At 47.2% G+C, this 26,258-nt stretch overlaps 1 protein-coding gene across 11 annotated transcripts in view; it reads right to left on the bottom strand.

Moving 5' to 3' along the window:
• Window positions 1-26,258, bottom strand: part of cstf3 (cleavage stimulation factor, 3' pre-RNA, subunit 3) — a 221,347-nt gene that overhangs the window by 150,624 nt on the left and 44,465 nt on the right. For 10 of the 11 annotated variants that reach the window (XR_005461905.1, XR_005461906.1, XM_038807814.1 and 7 more), the window contains exons 9-10: window positions 25,427-25,629; window positions 19,401-19,552 (exon numbers count right to left, since the gene is read on the bottom strand). Coding sequence is in view for 9 of the 11 variants with exons in the window: in XM_038807814.1 (XP_038663742.1) it covers window positions 19,401-19,552; window positions 25,427-25,629 (355 nt within the window). In the remaining 2 variants the exon portion in view is untranslated. Of the gene's footprint in view, window positions 1-18,041; window positions 18,201-19,400; window positions 19,553-25,426; window positions 25,630-26,258 lie in introns of those variants that run through there. The other variant, XM_038807815.1, reaches the window with a different exon arrangement.

The following is a 26,258-nucleotide window of genomic DNA, read 5'->3' as shown; positions in this document are numbered from 1 at the left end:
GGGCTGCAGCACATGGAACAGCGGGAGTCCAGGAGGCAGAAGAAAAGAGAGAAAAAGAGACAGAGACAAGGACCTGAAGAAACTTACCTGGAACCTAAGATGGCAGACACACGGACCCTAGACTCAGCAATCCAGCAGGCGCTGGATAACATGCTCCAGATAATGAAGTCCAGTTTTGAAGCGCTGAAGGGGGACAGCTTGGACCTAATCCAGAAAGCAGTGGATCAGCTGAACCAGAGGCTGGATGCGCAAGATGTTAAAGTTAAGGAGCTGGGAGAGGCAGTGGAGGAGGCGGATGCGCAGACGGATGCGGCGCTAGAAGTTGACGGGCTGAAGGAGCGGAAGAGAAGACTGCTAGACAGAGTGGAGGAGCTGGAGAATAGAGCCCGCAGGAACAACCCGAGGATGGTTGGCCTCCCGGAGGGAGCTGATGCCACAGCGTTTGTAGCAGACCTATTGATGCAGCTGATGGGGGCCGAAGCCTTTCCACGACCGCCGGAGCTGGAGGGGCATACAGAGTGCAGGCGAGGCAGAGGCGGCCGGGCGGAACCCCCCGCCCGATGGTGATTAGGTTCGACAGGTTCGTGGACAAGGAGCGGGTGCTGCGGTGGGCAAAGAGCGCCAGGAGCAGCGTCTGGAACAACAATGTCCTCCGCATTTACCAGGACCTAAGCCAGGAGGTGGCTCGATGGCGAGCAGCCTTTAAGAATGTCAAGGAGGTGCTGTTCAAGAAGCACGTGAAGTTTGGTCTGCTGTTCCCGGCTCGTTTACGTGTCACACGCCAGGGTCAACACCACTACTTCTCCGAGCCTGAGGAAGCGATGGACTTTGCGAGGGATCAGGGGCTGGTCCCGAAAAGAGGCCCCACGGACGCGAATTAGGGCCCAAGGACTACCGTAGGAAGATGCGCCGAATGGGCCTGGACTGCTGTTCAACGGTTTGCTGGGTCAAAGGTGCCAAGCGGAACATTTGGGACTCTTTCCTTTGTTCATGGGCATTGGTTTGGGTTTTTTTTGTTGTTGTTTTTTCTCTTATGTTTTTGTTTTTTCCTCTTTATTCTGTTTTTTCCTTGTTGGGCGGATTTGTACTTTTTGTGCAGCCCGCGGAGGACACTGGAGCCGGCACGGTAACAAAGGGGGGGCCGGTCAGCAAGGGGGGCCAAGGACGTGGGTTGGGGGTTTTTTTTTTGTTTTGTTGAGGTCCATGCCTTCCTGTGCCATTGAGTTTGCTCCAGTGGGTTTGGGCGCCGGGGAGTGAGGAGGAGGACGGGGAAACAATGGGAATGAGACAGGAAGGCGCCGGAGTGTTGAGCCACCGGGATAACAGATTGGCTAGTCAAGGGAGTCAGGTGGTTGGGGGGGGGGGGGGGGGGGGGGGGGGGGGAGAGATCACAGCCAGTGGATGGCAGGGGTATCAGGGAATGTTGTTTGGGGGGGGGGTTCTGCTGACGTCGGAGGGACTTGAAATAGGCACTGGAAAGGAGGTCGAGGGTGGAGGCAGTCAACAGGCGGGCCAGGAATGGCGCGACGCACGGGGCGGCCCGCGAAAGGCTATGGCTGACCAGCGTGGGTGGTGGGGGGTTGTGACCCCGACCAGGCTGATCACCTGGAACGTCAGGGGACTGAACGGGCCAGTTAAGAGGGCACAGGTGTTCGCGCACTTGCGGGCTCGGAGGGCAGACGTAATTATGTTGCAGGAGACACATCTGAAAGTGTCTGACCAGACCAGGCTAAGGAAGGGCTGGATTAGCCAGGTCTTCCACTCGGACTTGGACTCGAAGTCCAGGGGGTTGGCAATCATGATCAACAAGCGGGTGCAATTTGAGGCTGAGGGCATAGCCGCAGACAGAGGGGGGGCAGATACCTGATGGTACGGGGCAGACTGGAGGGGAGAAGAGTGGTGCTGGTGAATATATATGCCCCAAACTGGGATGACGTGAACTTCATTAAAAGAGTGCTGGGGAAGATCCCGGACCTGGACTCTTGCAGGCTAATAATGGGGGGGAACTTTAACATGGTCCTTGACCCGGCTTTGGATCGGTCGTGTCCCAGAACGGGTAGACTCCCAGCAATGGCAAGGGAGCTGAAAGGGTTTATGGAGCAAATGGGGGCAGTGGACCCCTGGAGAGCCAGACAGCCGACAGGAAGGGGCTACTCCTTTTACTCGCACGTCCATAAAGTATATTCTAGGATAGATTTCTTCGTACTAAGCAGGGATTGTATAGGAGAGGTAAAGAACACGGAATATTCGGCAATTACTATCTCAGACCATGCCCCGCAATGGGTAGACCTGCAGATCAGGAGGGGGGGGGCGAGCTACCAACACCCGCAATGGAGGCTAGACGTGAGACTGCTGTCGGAGGTGATGATCTGTGAGAGGCTTCGGAGGTGTATGCAAAATTACCTGCAGGTGAATGACACGGGGGAGGTCTCAGCGGCGACCCCGAGGGAGGCGCTAAAGGCAGTAGTGCGGGGGGGGAGCTGATTTCAATTGGGGCCCACAGAGCCAAGGCAGACATGGCAGAGATGGATAGATTGGTCCAGGGAAATGGGTCGGATAGATGATGAAGAGCACGCGGAGTCCCCGGGGGAGGTTTTACTCAGGGAGAGGCAGAGACTACAGGCGGAACTGGGGGCACTATCCACGAGTAGGGCCGTGGAACAGCTTAGGAAGGCGAGGGGCGTGGTGTACAAGCATGGGGAAAAGGCTAGCAGACTGTTATCACAGCAACTCAGATGGGGGGAGGCGGCCTGGGAAATAAGTAGAGTGATGGACAGGGAGGGGCGCAAAGTGGAGGACCCGGCAGGGTTGAATAAGGTATTCCGGGACTTCTATCGCAAGCTGTATACTTCGGAGCCGCCGGAAGAACCGGAGGAGATGAAAAGGTTTCTGGACGGGTTATCATTCCCAACAGTAGGTTGGGGGGGGGGGGGGCAAGTGGATGAGCTGGGGGCCCCGATTAGAGTGGAGGAGGTATTGGAGGGCCTAAAGGCCATGCAGTCGGGGAAAGCCCTGGGGCCGGATGGATACCCAGTAGAGTTCTATAGGAAGTTTTCTGAGCTGGTGGGCCCGGTCTTTGCGAGGGTTTTCAATGAGGCTAGGGACAGAGGGACCCTGCCGCCGACAATGTCGCAAGCCACTATATCACTGATATTGAAGCGGGGTAAAGACCCGGAGGCGTGCGGGTCCTACAGGCCAATCTCCCTGATTAATGTTGACGCCAAGCTCCTGGCAAAGGTACTGGCAGTTAGAATGGAGGACTACGTACAGGAGGTGATTGGGGAGGACCAAACTGGGTTTGTGAAAGGTAGGCAGCTGGCGGCCAACCTGAGAAGATTACTTAATGTGATAATGATTCCCCCGGCGGGCAGGGACGTGGAGGTAGTGGTGGCGATGGACGCCGAGAAGGCCTTTGACCGGGTGGAGTGGGACTATCTATGGGAGGTGCTCGGACGGTTTAGGTTCGGGGAGGGACTGGTGGATTGGATCAAATTGTATCAGGCCCCGAAGGCCAGCGTCAGGACTAACAGAGAAGTGTCGGAGTACTTTAGGCTGTACCAAGGGACCAGACGGGCTACCCGCTCTCCCCGCTGCTGTTTGCGCTGGCCATAGAGCCACTGGCGATTGCGCTGAGAGCCGCAGAGGGATGGAAGGGGATGGTGAGGGGCGGGGTAGAACATAGGGTCTCTCTTTACGCAGACGACCTGCTCCTGTACGTGTCGGACCCAGTGGCCGGGATGGGAAGTATACTGGGAATGGTGAGGAAGTTCGGCCAGTTTTCAGGATACAAATTAAATACGGCCAAGAGTGAAATGTTTGTGGTACAGGCAAGGGGCCAGGAGAACAGATTGAGGGGGCTACCGTTTAGGCTGGTTGCGGAAAACTTCCGGTATTTGGGAATCCAGGTGGCACGAGACTGGGGCAGGCTGCACAAGTTAAATTTGGCCAGGGTGGTGGAGCAAATGAAGGGAGAGTTTCGGAGATGGGATGCACTCCCGCTGTCGCTGGCAGGGAGGGTGCAGACTGCAAAGATGACAATCCTCCCTAGATTTCTGTTTGTTTTTCAGTGCCTCCCGATCTTTGTCCCAGTCCTTCTTCAAAAGAGTTAACAGGTTGATCATGAGCTTTGTCTGGGCGGGGAAATCCCCGCGGGTGAAGAAGGCGATGCTGGAGAGGAACCGCAGCGAGGGAGGGCTGGCTTTGCCGAGTCTGATTAATTATTACTGGGCGGCCAACATCGCTATGATAAGGAAGTGGATGGTGGGTACGGGGTCTATCTGGGAGCGGGTGGAGGCGGTTTCGTGCAGGGGCTCCAGCTTGGCAGCCCTGGTCGCGGCTCCTCTACCGCTGCCGCCGGCCAGGTACTCCACCAGCCCGGTAGTGGTGGCGACCCTGCGGATATGGGGCCAGTGGAGGAGGCATGTAGGGGAGACGGGGGCGTCGGTTTGGGCGCCAATTTGCGACAACCATCGGTTTGCCCCCAGGAGTATGGATGGGGGTTTCGAGCATGGCGGCGGGCGGGGGTGGGCGATATGTTCCTGGAAGGGAGCTTTGCGAGTTTGAGAAGCTTGGAGGAGAAATTTGGGCTGGTAAGGGGAAATGATTTTAGGTACCTGCAGTTGCAGGACTTTGTTCGTAGACAGGTCCCATCTTTCCCACGCCTCCCGCCAATGGGGATCCAAGACAGAACAGTCTCTAGGGGGGAAAGAAGGGGAGGGTAGAGTCTCTGATATTTATACGGTGCTCATGAGGGAGGAAGGGTCCCAGACGGAGGAACTGAAACTTAAATGGGAGCAGGAGCTAGGCGGGGAAATGGAGGTCGGGCTGTGGGCAGAGGCCCCGAGTAGAGTAAATTCGACCGCAACATGTGCCAGGCTCGGGCCGATTCAATTTAAGGTCGTTCACCGGGCCCACGTGACGGTGGCTCGGATGAGCAAATTCTGTGGGATAGAGGACAAATGCGCTAGGTGCGCGGGAGGACCAGCGAACCACGTTCACATGTTTTGGGCATGCCCTAAGCTTAGGGGGTACTGGGAAGGATTTGCGGGCGTCATGTCCCGGGTGCTAAAAACAAGGGTGGCGATGGGTCCAGGGGTGTCAATTTTTGGGGTTTCGGAAGACCCGGGAGTCCAGGGGGAGAAAGAGGCCGATGTTTTGGCCTTTGCTTCCCTGATAGCCCAGCGATGAATACTATTGGCGTGGAGGGACTCAAAGCCCTCGAAGACTGAGTTGTGGCTTGCGGACATGTCGAGTTTCCTGGGTATGAAAAAATTAAGTTCGCCTTGAGGGGATCTGTACAGGGGTTCGCCCGGAGGTGGCAACCATTTATTGACTTCTTTGTAGGAGAGTGAGCGTCAGCAGGGGGGGGGGGGGGGGGGGGGGGGGGGGGGGGGGCAGCGGAGTAGAGTAGAGTAGGAGGGATAAAATGGCAGGTAGTACCGGTGGGAGAGGAGCGGGCTTGTGCAGTATGTTACGACTGAAGTATTGAATGTACGTGGATGTTTGCACATTTTTGCCTTTTTTGCTTTCTTTCTGTTGATTTCTGTAACTGTTTACAAAGCCAAAAACTACCTCAATAAAATTGTTTATTAAAAAAAAAGGAGGTCAAAGGGATTAAGAGTATGAGTGTAAGATGGCGGGGACATTAAAACCGACTGCAGAAGTTTTTATGTGAAGAGATAAAGATTGGCGAAGACAAATGTAGGCCCTTTACAGTAAGAAACAGGGGAATTTCTCATGGGAAACAAAGAAATGGCTGACCAACTAAATACATACTTTGCTTCGGTCTTCACAAAGGATGACACAAATAACAACCAAAAATGTTGGGGGACATAGGGTTTAGTGAGGGACTGAAGGAAATCAGTATTAGTAGAAAAATGGTGTTGAGGAAATCAATGGGATAGAAGACTGATAAATCCCCAGGACCTGAATCTACATCCCAGTGTATTTAAGGAAGTGGTCCTGGAAATAGTGGATACTTGGTGGTCATCTTCCAAGTTTCTATAGACTCAAACAGTTCCTACAGATTGACGGGTAGCTAATATAACCCCACTATTTAAAAAGGGAGGTGAAGAGAGCAGAGAATTAATTATGGACCAGTTAGCCTGACATCAGTAGTGGGGAAAAATGCTTCAGTGCTTCATGAAAGATTTCAAAGCAGAGTACTTGGAGAACAGTGGCAGAATTGGGCAGTCAGCATTGATTTATGAAAGGGAAATCATGCTTGACAAATTAAATTCCTTAGAAGATGTAACTAATGGACTTGACGAGAAAGAGTCAGTAGATGCGGTTTATTTCAAATTTCAGAATGCTTTTGACAAAGTCCCACACAAGAGATTAGCATGTAAAACTAAAGTGCATGGGATCAGGGGTCGTATATTGAGATGGTTGGTGGACAGAAAAGGAACAAGTGGGTCTTTTTCTGAATGGCAGGCTGTGACTAGGGGGGTGCTGCAGAGCTTGGTACTGGGACCCCAGCTCACAAGATGAGGGAACTGAATGTAATATCTCCAAATTTGAAGATGCCACAAAGCTTGGGGGGGGGGGGGGGGGGGGGGGAAGAGAGGAGGGAAGAGGAGGAGAGTGAGCTGAGGGGAGTATGCAGAGATTTTTCAGGGTGATTTGGGCAAGCCGAGTGCGAAAATGCAATATGTGGATAAATTAGGTTATCCACTTGGTAGCAAAAAAAGACAGATTATTTGAATGGCTATGAATTGAGAGGGGGAATGTGCAACAAGACCTGGGTATCCTTGTACACCAGCAGGCACCAAAAGGCGGCAAATGGTATGTTAGCCTTCATAGCAAAAGGATTCAGACAGAAGCAGGGATATATTGGCTGCAATTATACAGGGCCTTGGGGAGATCACACTTGGAATACAATAATATAGTGTGTGCAGGTTTGGTCTCCTTACCCGAGGAAGGATGCTCTTACTCAGGGTCGACAGTGAAGGTTTACCAGGCTGATATCTGGGATGGCGGGACTGATGTACGAGGAGAGATCGAAGGTTAGGATTGTATTTGAGCTCAAAAGAATGAGATGGGAATCTCACAGAAACCTATAAAATTATAACAGAACTAGACAGGGTAGATGTTGGAGGAATGTTCCCGATGGTGGAAAAGTCCAGAACCAGGAGTCACTGTTTCGGACTGAGATGATGAGGATTTTCTTCATCCTGAGTGGTAAGCTTGTGGAATTCGCCATTCAGCCTAATTCTACTTTCAGACCAATCCCACTTTCCAACCCTTGCTCCATAAACTTAGTGCATATCTAAGTACTTGTTAAATGTTGAGGGTCTCTGCCTCTACCACCCAATCAAGGCAGTGAGTTCCAGATTTCCCCACCAGAAATTTCCTTTCCAAAACTCTTACCTACTTAACCTAAAATCTAGACTCCCGGGTTATGGACCTTTCTACCGAGGATTATAGTGTGTTCCTATCCACTACCTAGATTGCTCCATTTTAAGCACTTCTATAAGGTCCCCTCATAACGACGGCACAGCGGTTAGCACAGCTCAAGAACAGCTTCTTCCCTACTGCCATCAGAATTTTGAATGGACCTACCTCATATTAAGTTGATCTTTTCTCTACACCTTGCTCTAACTGTAACATTATATTTTGCAGTCTCTCCTTCCTTCCCTATGTACGGTATGCATTGTTTGTACAGCATGCAAGAAACAATACTTTTAACTGTATACTAATACATGTGACAATAATAAATCAAACAAAAAGCTGACTCGCAGCACCAGGGACCCGGTTCAATTCAGACCGTGGGTAACTGTTGATGTGGGGTTTGCATGTTCTCCCAGTGCCTGCATGGGTCTCCTCCAACAGTCCAAAGATGCACAAGTTAGGTAGATTGGCCATGATCAATTGGCCCTATTAAACGCCAAAAGGTTAGGTGGGGTTACGGGATAGGGTGGGTGGAGGCCAAGGAGGGCGAAGGGTCAGTGCAGACCAGACGGGCCAAATGGACTCCTTCACTGTAGGGTTTCTATGATTCTAACCTCTTGTTCCAAAGAAAATCCTAGCCTCTCCAATCTTTCATCACTAAAATTCTGCAATATGCTCTCTGCCCTCTCCAGTGCAAATGTGCTGACCAGAACCATACTCCAACTGTGGTTCACTCTTTCATAAAGTTCCCAGCATAACCTCCCGGCTTTTATATTCAATGCCCCAATAACAGCAAACATTTGGGCAGCACGGTAGCATTGTGGATAGCACAATCGCTTCACAGCTCCAGGGTCCCAGGTTCGATTCCGGCTTGGGTCACTGTCTGTGCAGAGTCTGCACATCCTCCCCGTCTGTGCGTGGGTTTCCTCCGGGTGCTCCGGTTTCCTCCCAGTCCAAAGATGTGCAGGTTAGGTGGATTGGCCATGATAAATTGCCCTTAGTGTCCAAAATTGCCCTTAGTGTTGGGTGGGGTTACTGGGTTATGGGGATAGGGTGGAGGTGTTGACCTTGGGCCGGGTGCTCTTTCCAGGTGCAGACTCGATGGGCCGAATGGCCTCCTTCTGCACTGTAAATTCTATGTAATTCTATGTAAACATCCCGTTTGGAACATTACAGCACAGTACAGGCTCTTCGGCCCAATGTTGTGCCGACCATTTATCCTAATCTAAGATCAACCTAACCTACACCCCTTCAATTTACTGCTGTCCACGTGCCTGTCCAAGTGTCACTTAAATGTCCCTAATGACTGACTCCACCACCTCCGCTGGCAGTGCATTCCACGCACCCACCACTCTGGGTAAAGAACCTACCTCTGACATCTCCCTTATACCTTCCCCCAATCACCTTAAAATTATGTCCCCTCATAACAGCCATTTCTGCCTTGGGGAAAAGTCTGGCTATCCACTCTATTCATGCCTCTCTATCATTTTGTGGGTTTTTTTTTTTTAAATTCAGTGCACCCAATTTTTTTTTTTCCAATTAAGGGGCAATTTAGTGTGTTCAATCCACATACCTTCCGCATCTTTGGATTGTGGGGGGAAACCCACGCAAACAAGGGGAGAATGTGCAAACTCCACAGTGACCCAGAGCTGGGATCAGAACTGGGACCTCGGTGCCGTGAGGCAGCAGGCCTAACCCACTACACCACCGTGCTGCCCTGTACACCTCTATCATGTCACCTCTCATCCTTCTTCGCTCCATTGAGAAAAGCCCTAGATCCCTCAACCTTTCTTCATAAAACATGCCGTCCAGTCCAGGCAGCATCCTGGTAAATCTCCTCTGCACCCTCTCCAAAGCATCCACATCCTTTCTATAATGAGGCGACCAGAACTGGACACAATACTCCAAATGTGGTCTAACCAGGGTTTTATAAAGCTGCAGCAAAACCTTGCGGCTCTTAAACTCAATCCCCCTGTTAATGAAAACCAACACACCATACGCCTTCTTAACAACCCTATCAACCTGGGTGGCAACTTTGAGGGATCTATGTACGTGGACCCCAAGACGCCTCTATTCCTCCATACTTCCCAAGAATCTTGCCTTTAATCCTGTATTCAGCATTCAAATTCGACCTTCCAAAGTGAATCACTTCACATTTATCTAGGTTGAACTCATCTGCCGCTTCTCAGCCCAGCTCTGCATCCTGTCAATGTCCTGTTGTAATCTGCAACAGACTTCAACACTATCTACAACTCCACCAATCTTCGTGTCATCGGCAAACTTACTAAACCACAAATAGCAGAGGTCCCAGAACAGATCACTGCGGGACACCACTGCTCACTGACTTCCAGACGGAATACTTTCCATCCACTACCACTCGTTGTCTTCTTTCGGCCAGCCAATTCTGTATCCAGACAGCCAAATTTCCCTGTATTCCATGTCCCTAACTTCCTAAATGAGCCTACCATGGGGAATCGTATTAAATGCCTTACTGAAATCCATATACACCACATCCACTGCCCGACCTTCATCAATGTGTCTCATCACATCCTCAAAGAATTCAATGAGGCTTGTGAGGCATGACCTGCCCCTCACAAAGCCATGCTGACTATCTTTAATCAAACTATGTTTTTCTAAATAATCATAAATCCTATCTTAGAATCCTTTCCAATAGTTTGCTCACCAGACACAAGACTGACTGGTCTGTTATTCCCAGGATTTCCCTATTCCCTTTCTTGAACAGGTGAACAACAAACACCTCCCTCCATTCATCTGGTACTACTCCAGTGGAGAGGGAGGACGCAAAGATCACCACCAACGGCACAGCAATCTCCTCCCTCGCTTCCCGTAGTAACCTTGGGTATATCCAGTCAGGCCCAGGGGACTTATTTATCCTGATGCTTTTCAAAATTTCCAGCACATCCTCTTTCTTAATATCAACCTGTTCGAGCCTATTAACCTGGTTCATGCTGTTCTCACGAGCAACAACGTCCCTCTCTCTAGTGAATACTATATGCTTCCTCAATCACTTTATCTAATTGGCCAGCACCTTCAGGGGTCTGTGGGCATGCACTCAAACATTCCTCTATTCTCTACACTTAGAACATACTTAGGAGTCGTCCATTTGGCCCTCGAAGCCTTTCCATAAGAACATGGCTCATCTGATTGCGGTCTCGGCCCCACTTTCATATCTGCACCCCAGGAAATTGGAGCAGGAGCCTTCTATTTATTAAGTCTTCCCCTACCTTGTCAGCCTTCCCCAAAAGCACTACTCATACTTCGACCTATACATTTGCTGGCGACCCAACCACACTTTCTATTTGTTGCAGATTACCTTGTCTAATCGTCCAGCACCTTCAGGGATCTGTGGACATGCACTCAATTCGCACTTTTCCTCTATTCGCTACACTTAGAACAAAGGATTTAAGAGTAGGCCATTTAGCCTTTGACGCCTTCCCAGAAGATCATGGCTCCTCGGATTGTGGTCTCAGCTCCACTTTCATGTCTGCACCTCAGGAAATTGGAGCAGTAGCCTATTTATTATGTCTTCCCCAGTTTTGTCAGCTTTCCCCAAAAGCATTACCTCACACTTCTACATTTTCTGGCGACCAACCACTCTAGTTTGTTGCACACTCTCTAATTTAGTCTGAAACCTGTTTAATTGGAAATAATTCAGAGACACCAAGATGCAATAAGCTGATGCATCCAGAAATGGCCATATGTAAACCTCATCTAAATGTCCCACATTTTCTGTTTTCAAGTGCAAATCACACAAACCGCATCTGCAACTTTTATTCAATGCAACTTGCTAATCTGGCTGAAAATGGAAAGTTGGCCACGAATTTACAACCAAATAGATATAGGTGCCTGGGCTGGCAACAGAAATCTATCTGGTGCTTCCGTTTCAGCTGGCCCTGCTGAACAGCCCCACGTGTTGGAAAAACACACCCCTTCGGCAGATGAATTTGGAATATAAAAACTGGTCCTTGGCAAAACGTGTAACAAGCAAAGCGGCGTTCTGAAGTAAAGCGAAAGGGAGCAAGTAGCTCCAAATTTATGGTATTATGGTAACAGATCACGAACTAAACCCTCACAATACAAAAAGGGGTTAATCTTGCAGGGTTTTTCCTCCTAACCACATGGTTTTAAAAATTCTCACAAAGCCGTCTAGACATGAATTTTCACCGTGTATTTTCGGGATCGAAAGTGGGGGTGGGAAAGCAGACATTTAATGTGGTTGACTTTCCCGTTTTGAAAAGAAAATACACGTTAAAACCGGCTCCATCCGCCATCTTAAGCTCACTCGGCAGTAACAAGACACGAATCGCAACTCAGCGGGGAGGAATTAACTGGAAATAAAAATGATTTTAAAAAATTAAAACGCAGTCCAAAGTGACTGATTTTACAGCCCGATTGCTCAGATCCCCCACCGACAGCGTCAACTGAATCCGGCCTACCTGCTCCGCATTTCCTTCGCCGGACATTGTGTGATTTTAAAAAAAGTTTTTTAAAAAACACCACACAGTCAATTAACGCGGGTAAATGTCGTTCGAGCGAGTGCAGAGCTGGCCCCAGAAAACCCACTTTTTATATCTCTCTTCCCCCTCTTTAACCTCAGTACTGCTCCTACCCCCCCGCCACCACCACAATCATCCTCATCGTCGCCTCAGCGCTTCACAAAATGGCGGTAGCGGCCGGCGAGGGTTCACCGGAAGCGGCCGTTTGGCGCGCGCATAACCCGCCCGCTCAGTGCCCGGATGCGTTGTTATGCGGTTGAGGAGCCAAACAAAATAGTTAGAGAGAGAGAGAGACTCTTCCCATTGGTGGAAGGGTCGGGAAACAGAGGACTCCGATTTAAATTAAAAATATAATATGAAAACTTGAATTTTGAAAAGGGCCTCTCTCTCTTTCATTTTCTCACCGCTGCCATGAAAGAAATTTGAGATACAACACTGCTCATGGATTCCAAAGGGCATTTGCATCCTCCTACCTCGCCATTCCTCACTTGTGAATACTAGTTAATGTAATAAAATGTAGTAGCATCACAGCCTGATCCTGTTTTCAACTACTGACTATAGTAAGAAGTCTTACAACACTAGGTCAAAGTCCAACAGGTTTGTTTCGAATCACTAGCTTTTGGAGCGCAGCTCCTTAGGTGAATGAAGAGGTGGGTTCCAGAAACTCATATATAGACAGGAAAGGATGTCCCGAGGTGGGATACATTGGTGAGACCATGTAGCTGCTGCAACAGCGGATGAACAGATATCGCGTGACAATTACCAGGCAGGAATGTTCCCTTCCAGTCGGTGAACACTTCAGCAGTCAAGGGCATTCAGCCTCAAATCTTCGGGTAAGTGTTCTCCAAGGCGGCCTTCACGATGCGTGACAGCGCAGAATTGCCAAGCAGAAATTGATAGCCAAGTTCAACATACATGAGCAAGGCCTCAACCGGGACCTTGGATTCATGTAGCATTACATTTATCCCCCACCATCTGGTGGAAATCCTACGAACTGTCCTGGCTTGAGACAATTCATACCTCTTTGATCTGTGATTATCCCTCTCTCCAATCGCTCAGTCTGGTGCTGTAAAGACTTAATTACCCACAAAAGACTCGCATTCAAAGAATCATTTTGCATCATTGACTTTGTCTATATATGTTTTTCTGTAACCCACATCTTCATTCACCTGAGGAAGGAGCTGTGCTCTGAAAGCTAGTGATTCTAAACAAACTTGTTGGACTTTAACCTGGTATTGTAAGGCTTCTTACTGTGCCCACCCAAGTCCAATGCCGGCATCTCCACGTCATATATAACAATAATCTTTTATTGTCACAAGTATGAAGTTACTGTGAAAAGCCCGTAGTCGCCAAATTCCGGCGCCAGTTCGGGTAAGCTGGTACGCGAATTGAACCCGTGCTGCTGGCCTTGTTCTGCATTACAAACCAGCTGTCTATCCCACTGAGCCAAACCAGCCCTTACATTCATCGTTATTCATGAAGTTATTCATCGTCTTCTTAACCTTGCCAGCAAACAAAGTTGGGGGGTGGGGGGGGGGTGGAGAAGAAGACACGTGACTAGCCACAGAACAGAGAGAAGAAAGCCCAGCCGGTGGGGGGGGGGGGGGGGGGGGGAGTAGAACACACCCAAGTGGAACATGAGAGACATGCAGCAGGGACAAAAGCCGCAGATCAGCTCGTAGGCAAGCTCAGGCCCAAACCAAACTGTACAGAAGTGTCTGTAAATAAGTGTCTGGGCCATGTTGGAGAATGTCAAACATGTAAGAAAAGTACACCTGTTAAAGGGGGTGGGGGCCACAGTCATTGTTGCGATGCTCTGTGTTGGTTTAATGTTGTTTTGTAAATTGTTTGATACAAAATATGAAAACTGTCCTCGGACTCTTTACAGGAGCGCAAGACAATAAAAATTAATACTGAGCCAAATATGGTGCTTTTGGAAAAGGTACCTACAACCTTAAGAAGCTACGGTTGAGTGAGAGATGGATAGGCAGAGAGTTATGGAAGGACAAATGAGGACCTAAAAATGTGGTGCCAACTACTGGGTGTGATATCATGTTAAACAAGTGAGATATGCATCCATATAATTTACAAGTAATCCATTGGATGAAACTGGGATATCCTGGTGTCTTCAGCCAAGTTGTCAACAGGCTACTTGGATGCACCGACTTTTATACTCATTTGTAATCAACTTGTGCTACCTGATAAGGCTGTTTCTTCAGAGGGCAGCACGGTAGCACAAGTGGCTAGCACTGTGGCTTCACAGCGCCAGGGTCCCAGGGTCGATTCCTCGCTGGGTCACTGTCTGTGCGGAGTCTGCACGTTCTCCCCGTGTCTGCGTGGATTTCCTCTGGGTACTCCGGTTTCTCCCACAGTCCAAAGACATGCAGGTTAGGTGGATTGGCCATGATAAATTGCCCTTAGTGACCAAAAAGGTAAGGAAGGGTTATTGGGTTATGGGGATAGGGTGGAAGTGAGGACTTAAGTGGGTCGGTGCAGACTTGATGGGCCGAAAGGCCTCCTTCTGCACTGCATATTCTATGTTCATGACTAAACTGAAGTGGAAATTCTAAAAAAAAAGAAACATTCTGCAGATGCTGGAATTGCACAGCAGGTCAGGAAGCATCTATGGAGAGAGAAATAGAGTGAACAGTTTAAGTAGATTACCTCTTTGCCCACATATGCTGCCTGACCTGCTGAGTACTTCCAGCATTTTCAGTTTTTGTTTTAGTATAAATTCTTATCTGTAATTTTCAAGATTGTGCCCCGAGTTGTTCATCTGAGCTGATCAGTTTCTAACTAGAATTATTCAAGGATATACCTCCTGTCTGTACAGTGTCAGAAATAGTGATTATGTGTTGTTACTCTGACTAACATCACTTCCATACGATGCCTGGTTTAGCCATTTTCTGCTTCGGTCTCTCGAACCTACAGCCCTGATCAAGTAATGAATCTTGGAATAATACACTAAAGTATCAACTGAAATTTAGACCCAAGTATCAGAATGGGAGATTGACACTATGCTTGATAAGTAATTATTATTATTAATTCCACTTGTTTTTGATTATTAAGTGCTAGTCATGAGATGGATCAGTGCCAGCCTCCCAGACGGTCTTGATCCACTGCAGTTTGCCTATCACTGCAACTGGTCCACAGATAGCAGATGCTATCTCCCTGACTCTACAATCAACACTCAAACACCTCGACAACAAGTACAGCTATGTAAGAATGCTGTTCATCGACTACAGCTCCGCCTTCAACACCTTAATTACGACAAGACTAATAACCAAACTCTACAATCTTGGACTTGACTCGTCCCTGTGCAACTGGATACTTGAGTTCCTCACCAACTGACCACAATCTGTCAGGATAGGCAACAGCACCTCTTTCACATTAGTCCTAAACATCGGGGCCCCGCAAAGATGTGTGCTCAGTCCTTTACTGTACTCCCTATACACACATGACTGTGTGGCAAGATTTAATTCCAACTCAATCTATAGGTTTGCGGATGATACGACTGTGGTGGGCCATATCTCAAACAATGAGGAATCAGACTACAGGAGGGAGATAAATCACTTGGTTGCATGGTGTACCGAAAACAACCTCTCTCTAAGTGTCGGAAAGACCAAGGAACTTATCATCAACTTCAGGAAGCATAGCACGACACACTCCCGTCTGTATCAATGGCTCCGAAGTGGAGATGGTCGATAGCTTTAAGTTCCTGGGGGTCACTATCACCAACAGTGTGTCCTATCCACTCACATTGATGCAACAGTCAAGAAAGCCCAACAACGTCTCTACTTCCTACGGAAGCTAAAGAAATTTGGCATGTCTGCATCGACTCTCACAAACTTCTACAGATGTGCGATAGAGAGCATCCTATCCGACTGCATCACAGCCTGGTATGGCAACGGCTCGGTACAAAATCACAAGAAACTACAGTGTGTGGTGAACTCAGCCCAGCGCATCACACATGTCTGCCACCCCCACATTGATTCTGTATACACCTCCCGCTACCTCAGGAAGGCAGACAGCATTATTAGAGACCCCTCCCACCCAGGCGTTGCCTTCTTCCAGACCCTTCCATCAGGCAGAAGGTACAGAAGTCTGAAGACCCGCACATCCAGACATAGGAACAGCTTCTTCCCCACAGCTACAAGACTCCTCTACGACTCCCACTCGGACTGATCTGTTCCCTGCAAGAACACTATTCACGACACCCTATGCTGCTCTTGCTCATGTATTTCCTTGTTTAGTCCCTTGCTCCACACTGTAACCAATCACTGTTTATCGATGTACCATTGTCAATGTTCTCTGTTGACTATTCTCTTTGTCCACCATGTACGTACTGTGTACATTTCCTTGGCCGAAGAAAAAATACTTTTCACTGTACTTCGGTACATGTGACAATAAATCAAATCAATCAATCAATCAATCAGTGGTAGAGTGTATACCTAGCAGAGAGCGGCTCATCAGATCTCAGCTTCACTGGGTAATCATGTGGTTCACACAGAGGATTCCCACATACAAAAGGCAGTATTATATACCCACCTGACCACAGGAGCCTGCACCATAGAACCTCCCAAACGCAAGATGAAAAGACGATCTGAAAACCAACCTTAGAGCATGCAAGTTTGATCCCAATGCATGAGAAAAAAACAAACTTGGAAAACCCAAATGGAGAAGTCTGTCACAAACAATTTTAACATTTGATCGACCATCACACACGAGACCACACTAACCTAGACTGTAAATCAGGCTCTTTCTTTGCTGAACATCAAAGCCACAGGAGAATCCAACTTCTTTTTAAAAGCTATGGTCAAGCAGGCTACCTAGACAATTATTCACTCCTCATTGAATTGTATAACTACATCATCCCACAGAAACACATCTTTAGGTGGAGGATGCACAACAGCAAGAAGAAGGCGTCAAATCAGTTTGAAACTATGAGAGAAGCAGGGAATGCAAGCAGAGGCCCTAAAACCACAATCAGAAAAGAGGTTTTAAGGCACACTCTAGCATAACACATGTTTGTATAATTTTCTGTGGAACTGTGACCACCTTGGTAAGAATCTTGTACTAAAATTAATGCAAAAAAAACAATTTTTGGAAGATTTTAATTTCACACTCCACAATTGTCTGACTTTATACAAGAGTCAAAATATTAAACAGCAAGTACTTTTGTTCTGTTTATGCTATAAAGCTTATGCTGCATAATTATAAACATCCACCCAGACTCAAATGTATATATTTCTTTCCATTTGCAATACTTATGATACAAGTATAATTCAGATAAAATGTATTTACACTTAATAAAGCATTTCTCATAAAACACTTTCCTCCTCCACAGGGCCAAATGAAGAGAGCCAAGTTCCTTCCTTGATTTTCATTAAAAAAAATAAAATGCACAAAACTAATACAAGAAAGAAACCTCATGACCTCAGGATGTCTCCATGTTCTTTCCAACCAACAAAGTAGTGTACTTATTGTTATAATGTAGGAAATAGGGCAGTCAATTTGTGAGCATGTGCAAATTCACACCAACAGAATGGCATTATGCATAGACAGTCTGTTTCAGTGACGTTGGTGGAGTGATGAATGTTGGCCGAGACACAAGAGCAGAATACCCCCGCTCTTCAAAATACAGCTCCAAAATCTATATGAAAGGAGGCCTTGTTTTGCCATCGCATGTAAATGATGGCCACTCCAACATTCACTCAGTCCTGGACTGGAAGTGTTAATCTGGTTTGTGCACAAATCCCTGGAGTAGCACACAAACCCACAATCTTCAATGGTTCAGAAGTGAGAGTTCCACCCATTGAGCCATAGCTGCTACCTTAATACATGGTAAAATAATGTGTCCATTAATTTTTCTGCCCCTCTTAAGCAGTTGATTTATCAGTGGGGTACAATTCTACTGATATAGGGCTGCCCTCAGCTACCCCCTATTTTACCCAAATGGCTGAAGCCACCCCATATTTTACCCAAATGGCTGCTTCAGTAGAATATCATCAGGCAATTTGACCACGGAGGCATCCAGGTTTGATTCCATCTTTATCCGACTTCCGTGTATGTGCACTGTCCAGCAGGGGTCAGGAGTAGTGACTCTGGCTGATAAAAGAATCTATTGAAACTTGCTAGGTAAGGGGTTTACCAGATTTTATTAAAATCGTGTTCCTCGTATTGCAAACAGCCAGAGCTAGGGGGGTCATCAAAGTATTCAGACACAGAACTTGGAAAGTTTGGTACTTCGCAAATACACATGCACGTTCAGAAGTTATGGGTGAGATCTAAAAACTGAAAGTCAGAAAATCAGACGCCATACATCTCCATAAACATAAACATTCTGCGTCAACAGCTCAATGAGGGTAGGATAATAAAATAGGAGTTACTACTATAATTGCTATCAAAGGTTCCTGCATGAGCATCTGTGGGTGTTAGCCAAGAATAGGATTGCCTTCAAGGAAAAAGCTTCATTTATATTGTGCTTTTCATGATGCAAATGGAGTACCAACTATTGTAACGAAGAAACAGATAAATCTTTTTGTACTTATCATCTATTTAGCGATGTTAAAGAAATATCAGGCACGACAGGAAAAACTCTCCTGATCATCCTCCAAATTGTGTTATGGAAGAATCTGTTACACCCACTCGAGGGCAGTTGGGGCAATGGTTTAATGCCTCACTTGAAAGAGCATCTCCAACATTACAGCTTCTTCCTTCTCTGCTGCAAGTGTCAGCCTAGATATTTGTGCACAAGTCTCTGGAGCAGAACGTGAACCCACAACGGTCTGACTGCAAGGCAAGAATGTTACGCACAAGAGCTGTGATGACACCCACAGTTGGGTGACCTCTCCACATTAAGTGGCCACATCAGTGAGATGCGAGTAATGAACAGAGGACTGCTGGCACCCAAATGTGTAACCTGACATGAATCAATGCATTGAAGTTCACTGCATTCAAATACCATTCATTCATTTCAATGAATTGCAATTTTAAGTGAAATTTATCCCAACCCTGCTTTGGATCAAAAGTGTAAACTGCCAGTGCAAATCCAGTCAACAGGCAGTTAACTGCCTGGCATTGGGGCTTCTGTGCGTTGAGGTACAGGTTTTTTTCCCCCCATCAGGGGCAGCTCTTGCTGCCAGAGGTTCATCCAAGGGTTATAGGGTTCCCAATTAAGAAGGCCCTTTCCTCTCCTCAAGCCTGCAAGGAGGCCATCAATTGTAACAAGGCACTGGTAGTATACCAGCAGCAATGGAATGAGTTTCCTCAAGTGACTATTTAAGTACCTCAATTGGCCTCTGGACAAGAAGGCTGTCCTTTATCCTCCCTGCCCTTGACTTAAGCAAGAGGCGACCTGCACTTAACTTCCCACTTTCCCTCCTGATTCCACAGCACTCATCACTCTGCCCATCTTACTTGGTCCCAAGGGGGGACACTAAATTCCACCCAAAGTCTTCCTTTAGTCTTGAATACCTATCAGCTATCGCTCACCATTGCCTCCTCTTCGTTTCTGCCATCACCTTCAGGAGACTGTAGGCAAGGAATCTTTGCTGGTTTGCAGCCATCTTCAATCTCAGTGTCTTCTGGCTTGTTTCCTTTTTCCATTATAGCAGCAGTCTTAACATGATTTGGCAAGCAAGAGCCTAGTCGAAAATTGTGTAGGTGGGATGGGAGTGATTGGAAAAGTGTACAGATTAGCTAATAAAAATACTTGCAAGTACTGTACAGTATTAAAGAGGCCAACTTAGGCAAGTTCTATTTTATACAGTGAAATTATTTCATTTATTCCCAAGGTACTTTAAACAGTTAAGCAGCTCTCATACTCACAGGCAGAACTTTATGGCTCCCTGAGGTTGGAATTGCAGTGGAGGAGGCCATGGAATTGGGTGCCATGGTAGTGGCACCATGGCCACTACTCAAGGGCCTCCTCCCACCACTGCTGGGATCTTACCTGCAGCAGACAGGTCAGCACAAAACGTGCCCAGCCTGCCTGGTGAAAACTGGCCAGCTGATGGCCAGGTGAGGATTTTGGGTCTCCTTTATCCTTCAGAGGATCCCCTCCCCCAAGGTAATTGAACATGTTCTTTCCAAAATTTGTGCCCATCTTTCCCTGAACTCTGTTTGAATCTTCGGATCAGGTTTCCACGCCAGCCACACTACTGAAACAATTTATAAATTATATTCCGTGCTTGCAACAAAGGTAAATATCACTCATCCTTCTTGAGCTGTTTTCAGCTTTTGACATGGTCAACCACATTATTCTCCAATGCGTCTTCACCATCATCCAGCTGGGTACGACTGCTCTCACCTGGTTCAAATCTCAACTTACTATTTTATTTGTTCATTGGACGTGGGCATCGCAGGCTGTGCTAGCATTTACTCCCATCCCTAATTGTCCTTGAGGGGACAGTTAAGACTGAACCCCATTGCTGTGGGGTCTGGAGTCACATGTAGGCCAAACCAGGTAAGGGCGGCAGATCTCCTTCCCGAAAAGGACATTAGTAAACCAGATGGGTTTTGACAACAATTGACAAGTTTCATCGTCATCAATAGACTTCTAATTCCAGATTTATTTTTTATTGAATTTAAATTTCACCATCTGCAGTGGCAACATTTGGGTCTCTGGTTTACTAGTCCAGTGACAGTATCACTACACCACTGTCTCACCAAAGACATAGTCAGGGAATCACTTGCAATGGCTTCTCTGCGTGTTCCCAGATCTCCCCCTCAGATCTAGCTTTGGTTCCCCTCCTATTTCTCATCTAACTACTGTCCCTTCATGACATCATCCATGATTATGGACGCGATCTTCCTAAAAGGGAACAAAGTCTCCTTGTGAGCTTGTTTAGCCGCGTGTTTAGCTGCACCATATCCCTGTTACCCCACACTTAATCTTTGGACACTAAGGGGCAAGTTACCATGGCCAATCGACCTAACTTGCACATCATTGGACTGTGGAAGGAAACCAGGGCACCCCGAGGAAACCCACTCAGATATGGGGAGAGAGTTCAAACTCCACACACAGTCACCCAAGGTCGGAATCGAACCGGGTACCTGGTGTCATCCCTCGGTAATAAGGACTAATGGACCATCTGCCTTCCTATTCTTGCTGTATCTACATGCTGACTGTTTGTGATTTGAGTACAAGGATCCCCCAATTCTCTGTGAACATTTAGTAGTCTTTCTCCTGTTCATGCTCTTTGTGTTTTCCCATTCTCACTCCGTCTTCAAGGCCCTGAGGAATTCAAATCAGCACTGGCTGCAGCGTTTGCTCCACTTCATCGACAACCTGCTGGGGTCGGCCCTGGCCATCTGCCAGTGACAGGAGATGGGGCTGCTGGCCACACACTCCTTACAGGCACTCCTCCAGCCGCCCCAGATGAGATCTGCTCCGGGTACGTGAGGGGGAGCCAGGAAAATAGGAAGAGAAGGAGACCGTTCAGCGCTCTCACAGATTGAGTTGAACGGCCCAAAACTCTCTGGACTTTAGATGATCTGATTGAAATGCATGAGAGAGGGCTCCATAAGTACAATGTGGATAGGCTAATTCTCGGAGAGTCCAGGTCACAGTCTCAGGGTAAGGGGGCGGCCATTTCAGACTGAGTTTAGGGGGAATTTCTTCACCCAGAGGGTTTGTACATCTTTGGGTTGTGAGGGTAAGACCCACGCAGACCCGGGTCGAATGTGCAAACTCCACATGGACAGTAACCCGGGACCGGGATCGCACCTGGGTCCTCAGCACCATGAGGCAGCAGTGCTAATCACTGTGTCACCATGCTGCCCTAGGGGTAAAATTCTTAAGGGAGTGCAGGAGCAGAGGAACCTGAGTGTATGTGTGTATAGATCATTGAAGGTGGCAGGAGAGGTGGAGTGAGTTATTAAAGCATATAGTATTCTGGGCTTTATTAATAGGGGCATAGAGTACAAGACAATGGTTATGTTAAAACTTATACGAGACAGTAATTGGACCTTAGCTGGAATATAGTGTACAGTTCTGGGTACCACTACAGGAATGATGTGAAGGCATTGGAGAGAGTGCAGATTCGGGCCACGATTATTTATAATATGTTGATGGGGCTGGTTTAGCTCACTTGGCTAAATCGCTGGCTTTTAAAGCAGACCAAGCAGGCCAGCAGCACGGTTCGATTCCCGTACCAGCCTCCCCGGACAGGCGCCGGAATGTGGCGACTAGGGGCTTTTCACAGTAACTTCATTGAAGCCTCCTCGTGGCAATAAGCGATTTTCATTTCATTTTCATGACTTAGATGAGGTAAGTGAATGTACTATTGCCAAGTTTGTGGATGACAAAAATAGGTGGAAAGACACGTGGTGAGGATGACAATACAGACAGGTTAAGTGTGTGGGCAAACACCGGCAGATGGCATAATATTAGGAAAATGTGAAGTTATGCACTTGATAGGAAGAATCAAAGAAGCTGAATATTTTTCAAAATGGAGAAAGACTGCAGAAAGCTGCAGCATAGAGGGATTTGGGTGTTCTCGTCTATAAATCACAAAAAGCTGGCATGCAGGTTCAGCAGATAATATGGGAGGCAAATTGAATGTTGGCCTTTATTTCAAAGGGACTGTAGTATATAAATAGAGGTTGAGCCTGTACTCATTGGATTTTAGAAGAATGGGAGGTGACCTTATTGAGGCATGTACAATTCTCAGGGGACCTGTAAAGGTACATGCAGAGAGGTTGTTTCCCCTTGTGGGAGAGTCTAAGACCAGAGAGCATAATCTCAGAGCAAGCGGGGTCACACATTTAAGGCAGATGAGGAGGAGGGTAGTAAATCTGTAGAATTCTTTACCGCAGAGGGCTGTAGAGGTTGGGTTGATATGATGTCCAAGGTTGAGAGAGACAGATTTCAATCAGTAAGGGAATAGCCCTGAGAACCCGGGTTCGATCCCAGCCCCAGGTCACTGACGGTGTGGAGTGTGCACATTCTCGCCACGTCTGCGTGGGGCTCACCCCCACAACTCAAAGATATGCAGGGTAGGTGGATTGGCCATGCTAAATTGCCCCTTAATTGGAAAATAAATAATTGAGTACTCTAAATTTATGAAAAACAAAATAAGGGAATCAAGGGCTATGGGGATACAGTAGGAGTTGGGGATAATCACATCAGATCAGCCTTCATCTCATTTATTGGTATGGACAGATTTTATTGGCTGAATGGCCTACTCTTGCTTCAATAGCTTACGATCTACAGAGGAATGTGGTGATCTACAGAACCATGTGGTGTTTGATCAGCTTTTGGTCAAATTTATCGGAGTGGGGTCTCGCCAGATGCCAAACTGACATGCCCTGGCAAGGGAATGAAGGGAGGGCAAGCTTGAGGATTAACATCTAAGGTGGGACCCTCAGTTCCAAGGACCTGGGAGAGAATATCCATTCCGACACAATTTCCTTCAAATTGATACAAAGAGAAGTCTTAAAGATGCGAGACCCTGGGCCGAACAATAGCAATGTAGATGTGCGTGTGTGTGTTGGGAGGGGGAGGTCAGAAAGCCTCCTCCACAGGGTATCAGTAGAAATGGAGCAGCAGCTACCAACCTCTCACTCTGGCATATGGATGAGGACAAATTAACCAATTATAAATTAAAGTAGTGGAAAGGGATGAGATTGGATCTCAGAACAAGACTTAATATCATTGATTGTAGGAGCTGCATCCTCCATAATTGCTGCCTCCCTGGCCCCGGGAGTAATCGTCTCCCTGAGAGTCTGTTCATAGAATTTACAGTGCAGTCGTAGCCTCCTCGCTCACGTCTGTAGCTGCCGCTGCCTTGGATTCCTCCATAGCCGTCTCCCGAATTTTTCTCACCGTGATCCACCCGGATCTGCCTCGCCTCTAGTGCATCATTGGCATCCTCTGGGTTTTCAAAAGTGATAATAATAGTAATAATAATAATGTTATTAGTGTCACAAGTAGGCTTACATTCACACTGCCATGAAGTTAAATGAAGCCGGAACTGCAGGATGCGATGGTATCTTTGTCTTTAATCACTCACTTCAGAGATCTCCCTGTACTGGAGAAAACCTCTTCCAGGGACTGCTCGTCTGTGTCGAAGTTCAGACCCCCGAAGAAGAACTTTCCTTCTTCAGTCATGGTGTTCGGATACATCTGCCTTGTCCATGTTAAATTCAAAGCTGCTCCTTAATGATCCACACCTTCTGCGTTCCTCCACATGCCATCTCTGATTCCCTTATCAATCAAGATGTCTTAAAGACACTCAGTGATTTGGCCTCCACAGCCTCCTGCGGCAAAGAGTTCCACAGATTCAGCACCCTCTGGCTGAAGAAATTCCTTCCCAACTGAGTTTTAAAAGGATCATCCTTTCAGTCTGAGGCTGTGCCCTATTACTTTCTCCTATTAGTGGAAACATCCTCTCCACGTCCACACTGTCCAGGCCTCTCAGTACCCTTAAGTTTCAATTAGATCCCCCCATATCCTTCTAAACTCCATAGAGTACAGACCCAGAGTCCTCATATGACAAGCAAATCTGGAATACAAAGCTAGTCTCAGTAATGGTGACCATGACAGCCATCATCGATTGTTGCCAAAACCTATCAGTTTCACTAGTGCTCCTTGAGGAAAGAAATCTGACATCTGGTCTTGTCTACATCTGACTCCTGATCCAAGCCATGTGGTGGACTCTTAATTGGCCCCGGAAAGGATCATAGTTCAAAGTTCAAGGCAATTCGAGATGGAAAGCTGGCCCTGCTGGCAACATCCACAACCCATGAAAAATTAAAACAAAACTAAGTTACAGATCAATGAAAAAGCAAATGTATATATATTTTTCTAAAAACTAAAAATGTAATTAATTTACTCCAGTTGTGTTTTACATTTTTATGTGCCCAAAAGAACATCAGAAAATGTGACAGCTATATAACAAGAGATCTCAGGTCAGGTGACCAATAGATGAGTTTGATGGAGCAACTTTAAAAAAAGGAGAGACGGTTTTGGGAGAGAATTCCAGAGTTTACGGTCTGTAGGCAGCTGTAGACAAGGCCACCACCAACAGAGCAATAGAAACAGTGGATGTGCAGGAGTCAAAGTGAAAGCAAGTTGTGAGTGTCCGTCTGATAAATGATCAACTTAATGATAACATCTCATAGTTAATCTTCCTCTAGGTGTTTTAGTGTGGCTTCTATCGAGACCTTAAGATTATTCTGGCCAGATGGATGATGGACTCTGCTGTATTAGGGGCTGAGCTGTTGTGCTGGGTTATATTACCAGAATGGAATGTAGATGGAATTAATAATGAATAAGGGTCTGCATACCAACATGGTATACAAATAAATACATACCTTGAAGAAAGGAGTGTCTGTGAATATGGATGGGTGCCACTTGTTAAAAATAATAACAACCTCAACTGTAAACAAACTGGTTTTGCAAATCAAGTTGCTGATATAGCCACCTAGTAGTGCAGTACCCTACAATGCAAGATAAGCGATGCATCAAGATACGCACAATTTGCTAGATTTTTTAGGCAGTAATTAGAGCTTACAAAATCTTTCCTGGTGAGATAGCTTTGGATAAATCTGCTTCATGCGTTCAATGTTCAGTCGGCTTGCTTCACGATGATTAATCATTGGTTTGGGGTAATGAATGCCGACAATGCAGTTTGCCGCCTTCTGAACTTCGATGGGAGCGTTCCATGGCTCGTAGATATACTTTGCAGGGTATCCCCGGAGCACCGGTAGGTAGCGCCTGAACAAAGAAACAGGTGTAGGGTGAATTTACACGGTGTCAGCTCTCTACCACCGCCCCCCCAACCATCCAACTAAAGTGGAAGGGGTGTTTGTGTATGGGTTGGTGAGAATGTGTGTGTAGTCGTGAGCCAACTGAGGAGAATACCAGCTGCACCCCCTGCAGCCATTGGATATCCACTTGGCTGTTAATACGCTGGAGGTGGTAATTCCACCTTCCTGGACCAGGAAGTCCTGCCTCAGAGATGTCTGTTAACCAGAAGCCAGCAGCTCTCCAGCACTACAGTAGTCATGAGGTGTTGGATCAACATTTGGGTTAGTGTAGTGGGATCATGCCAGGTGTCAAGCCGGCAGGCCTTGGCTCAGGAGGTGAAGGTGGGTGGGGAGTTGAGAGACCTATGAGGGGAGGGCAATCTGGAAGGGTTACACCGAGGAAAGGGCCCTCTGACAGAACAAGTGTCTTGTTTGTTTTTTTTTAATTTAGAGTACTCAATTAATTTTTTTCCAATTAAGGGGCGATTTAGAGTGGCTAATCCACCTACCCTGCACATCTTTGGGTTGTGGGGGCAAAACCCACGCAAACACACGGGGAGAAGGTGCAAACTTACTCCACACGGACAGTGACCCAGA

Source organism: Scyliorhinus canicula, chromosome 9, assembly GCF_902713615.1.
Source record: "Scyliorhinus canicula chromosome 9, sScyCan1.1, whole genome shotgun sequence".
Classification (NCBI taxonomy): Eukaryota; Metazoa; Chordata; class Chondrichthyes; order Carcharhiniformes; family Scyliorhinidae; genus Scyliorhinus; species Scyliorhinus canicula.
This window is presented reverse-complemented; position numbering and strand designations above follow the sequence as displayed.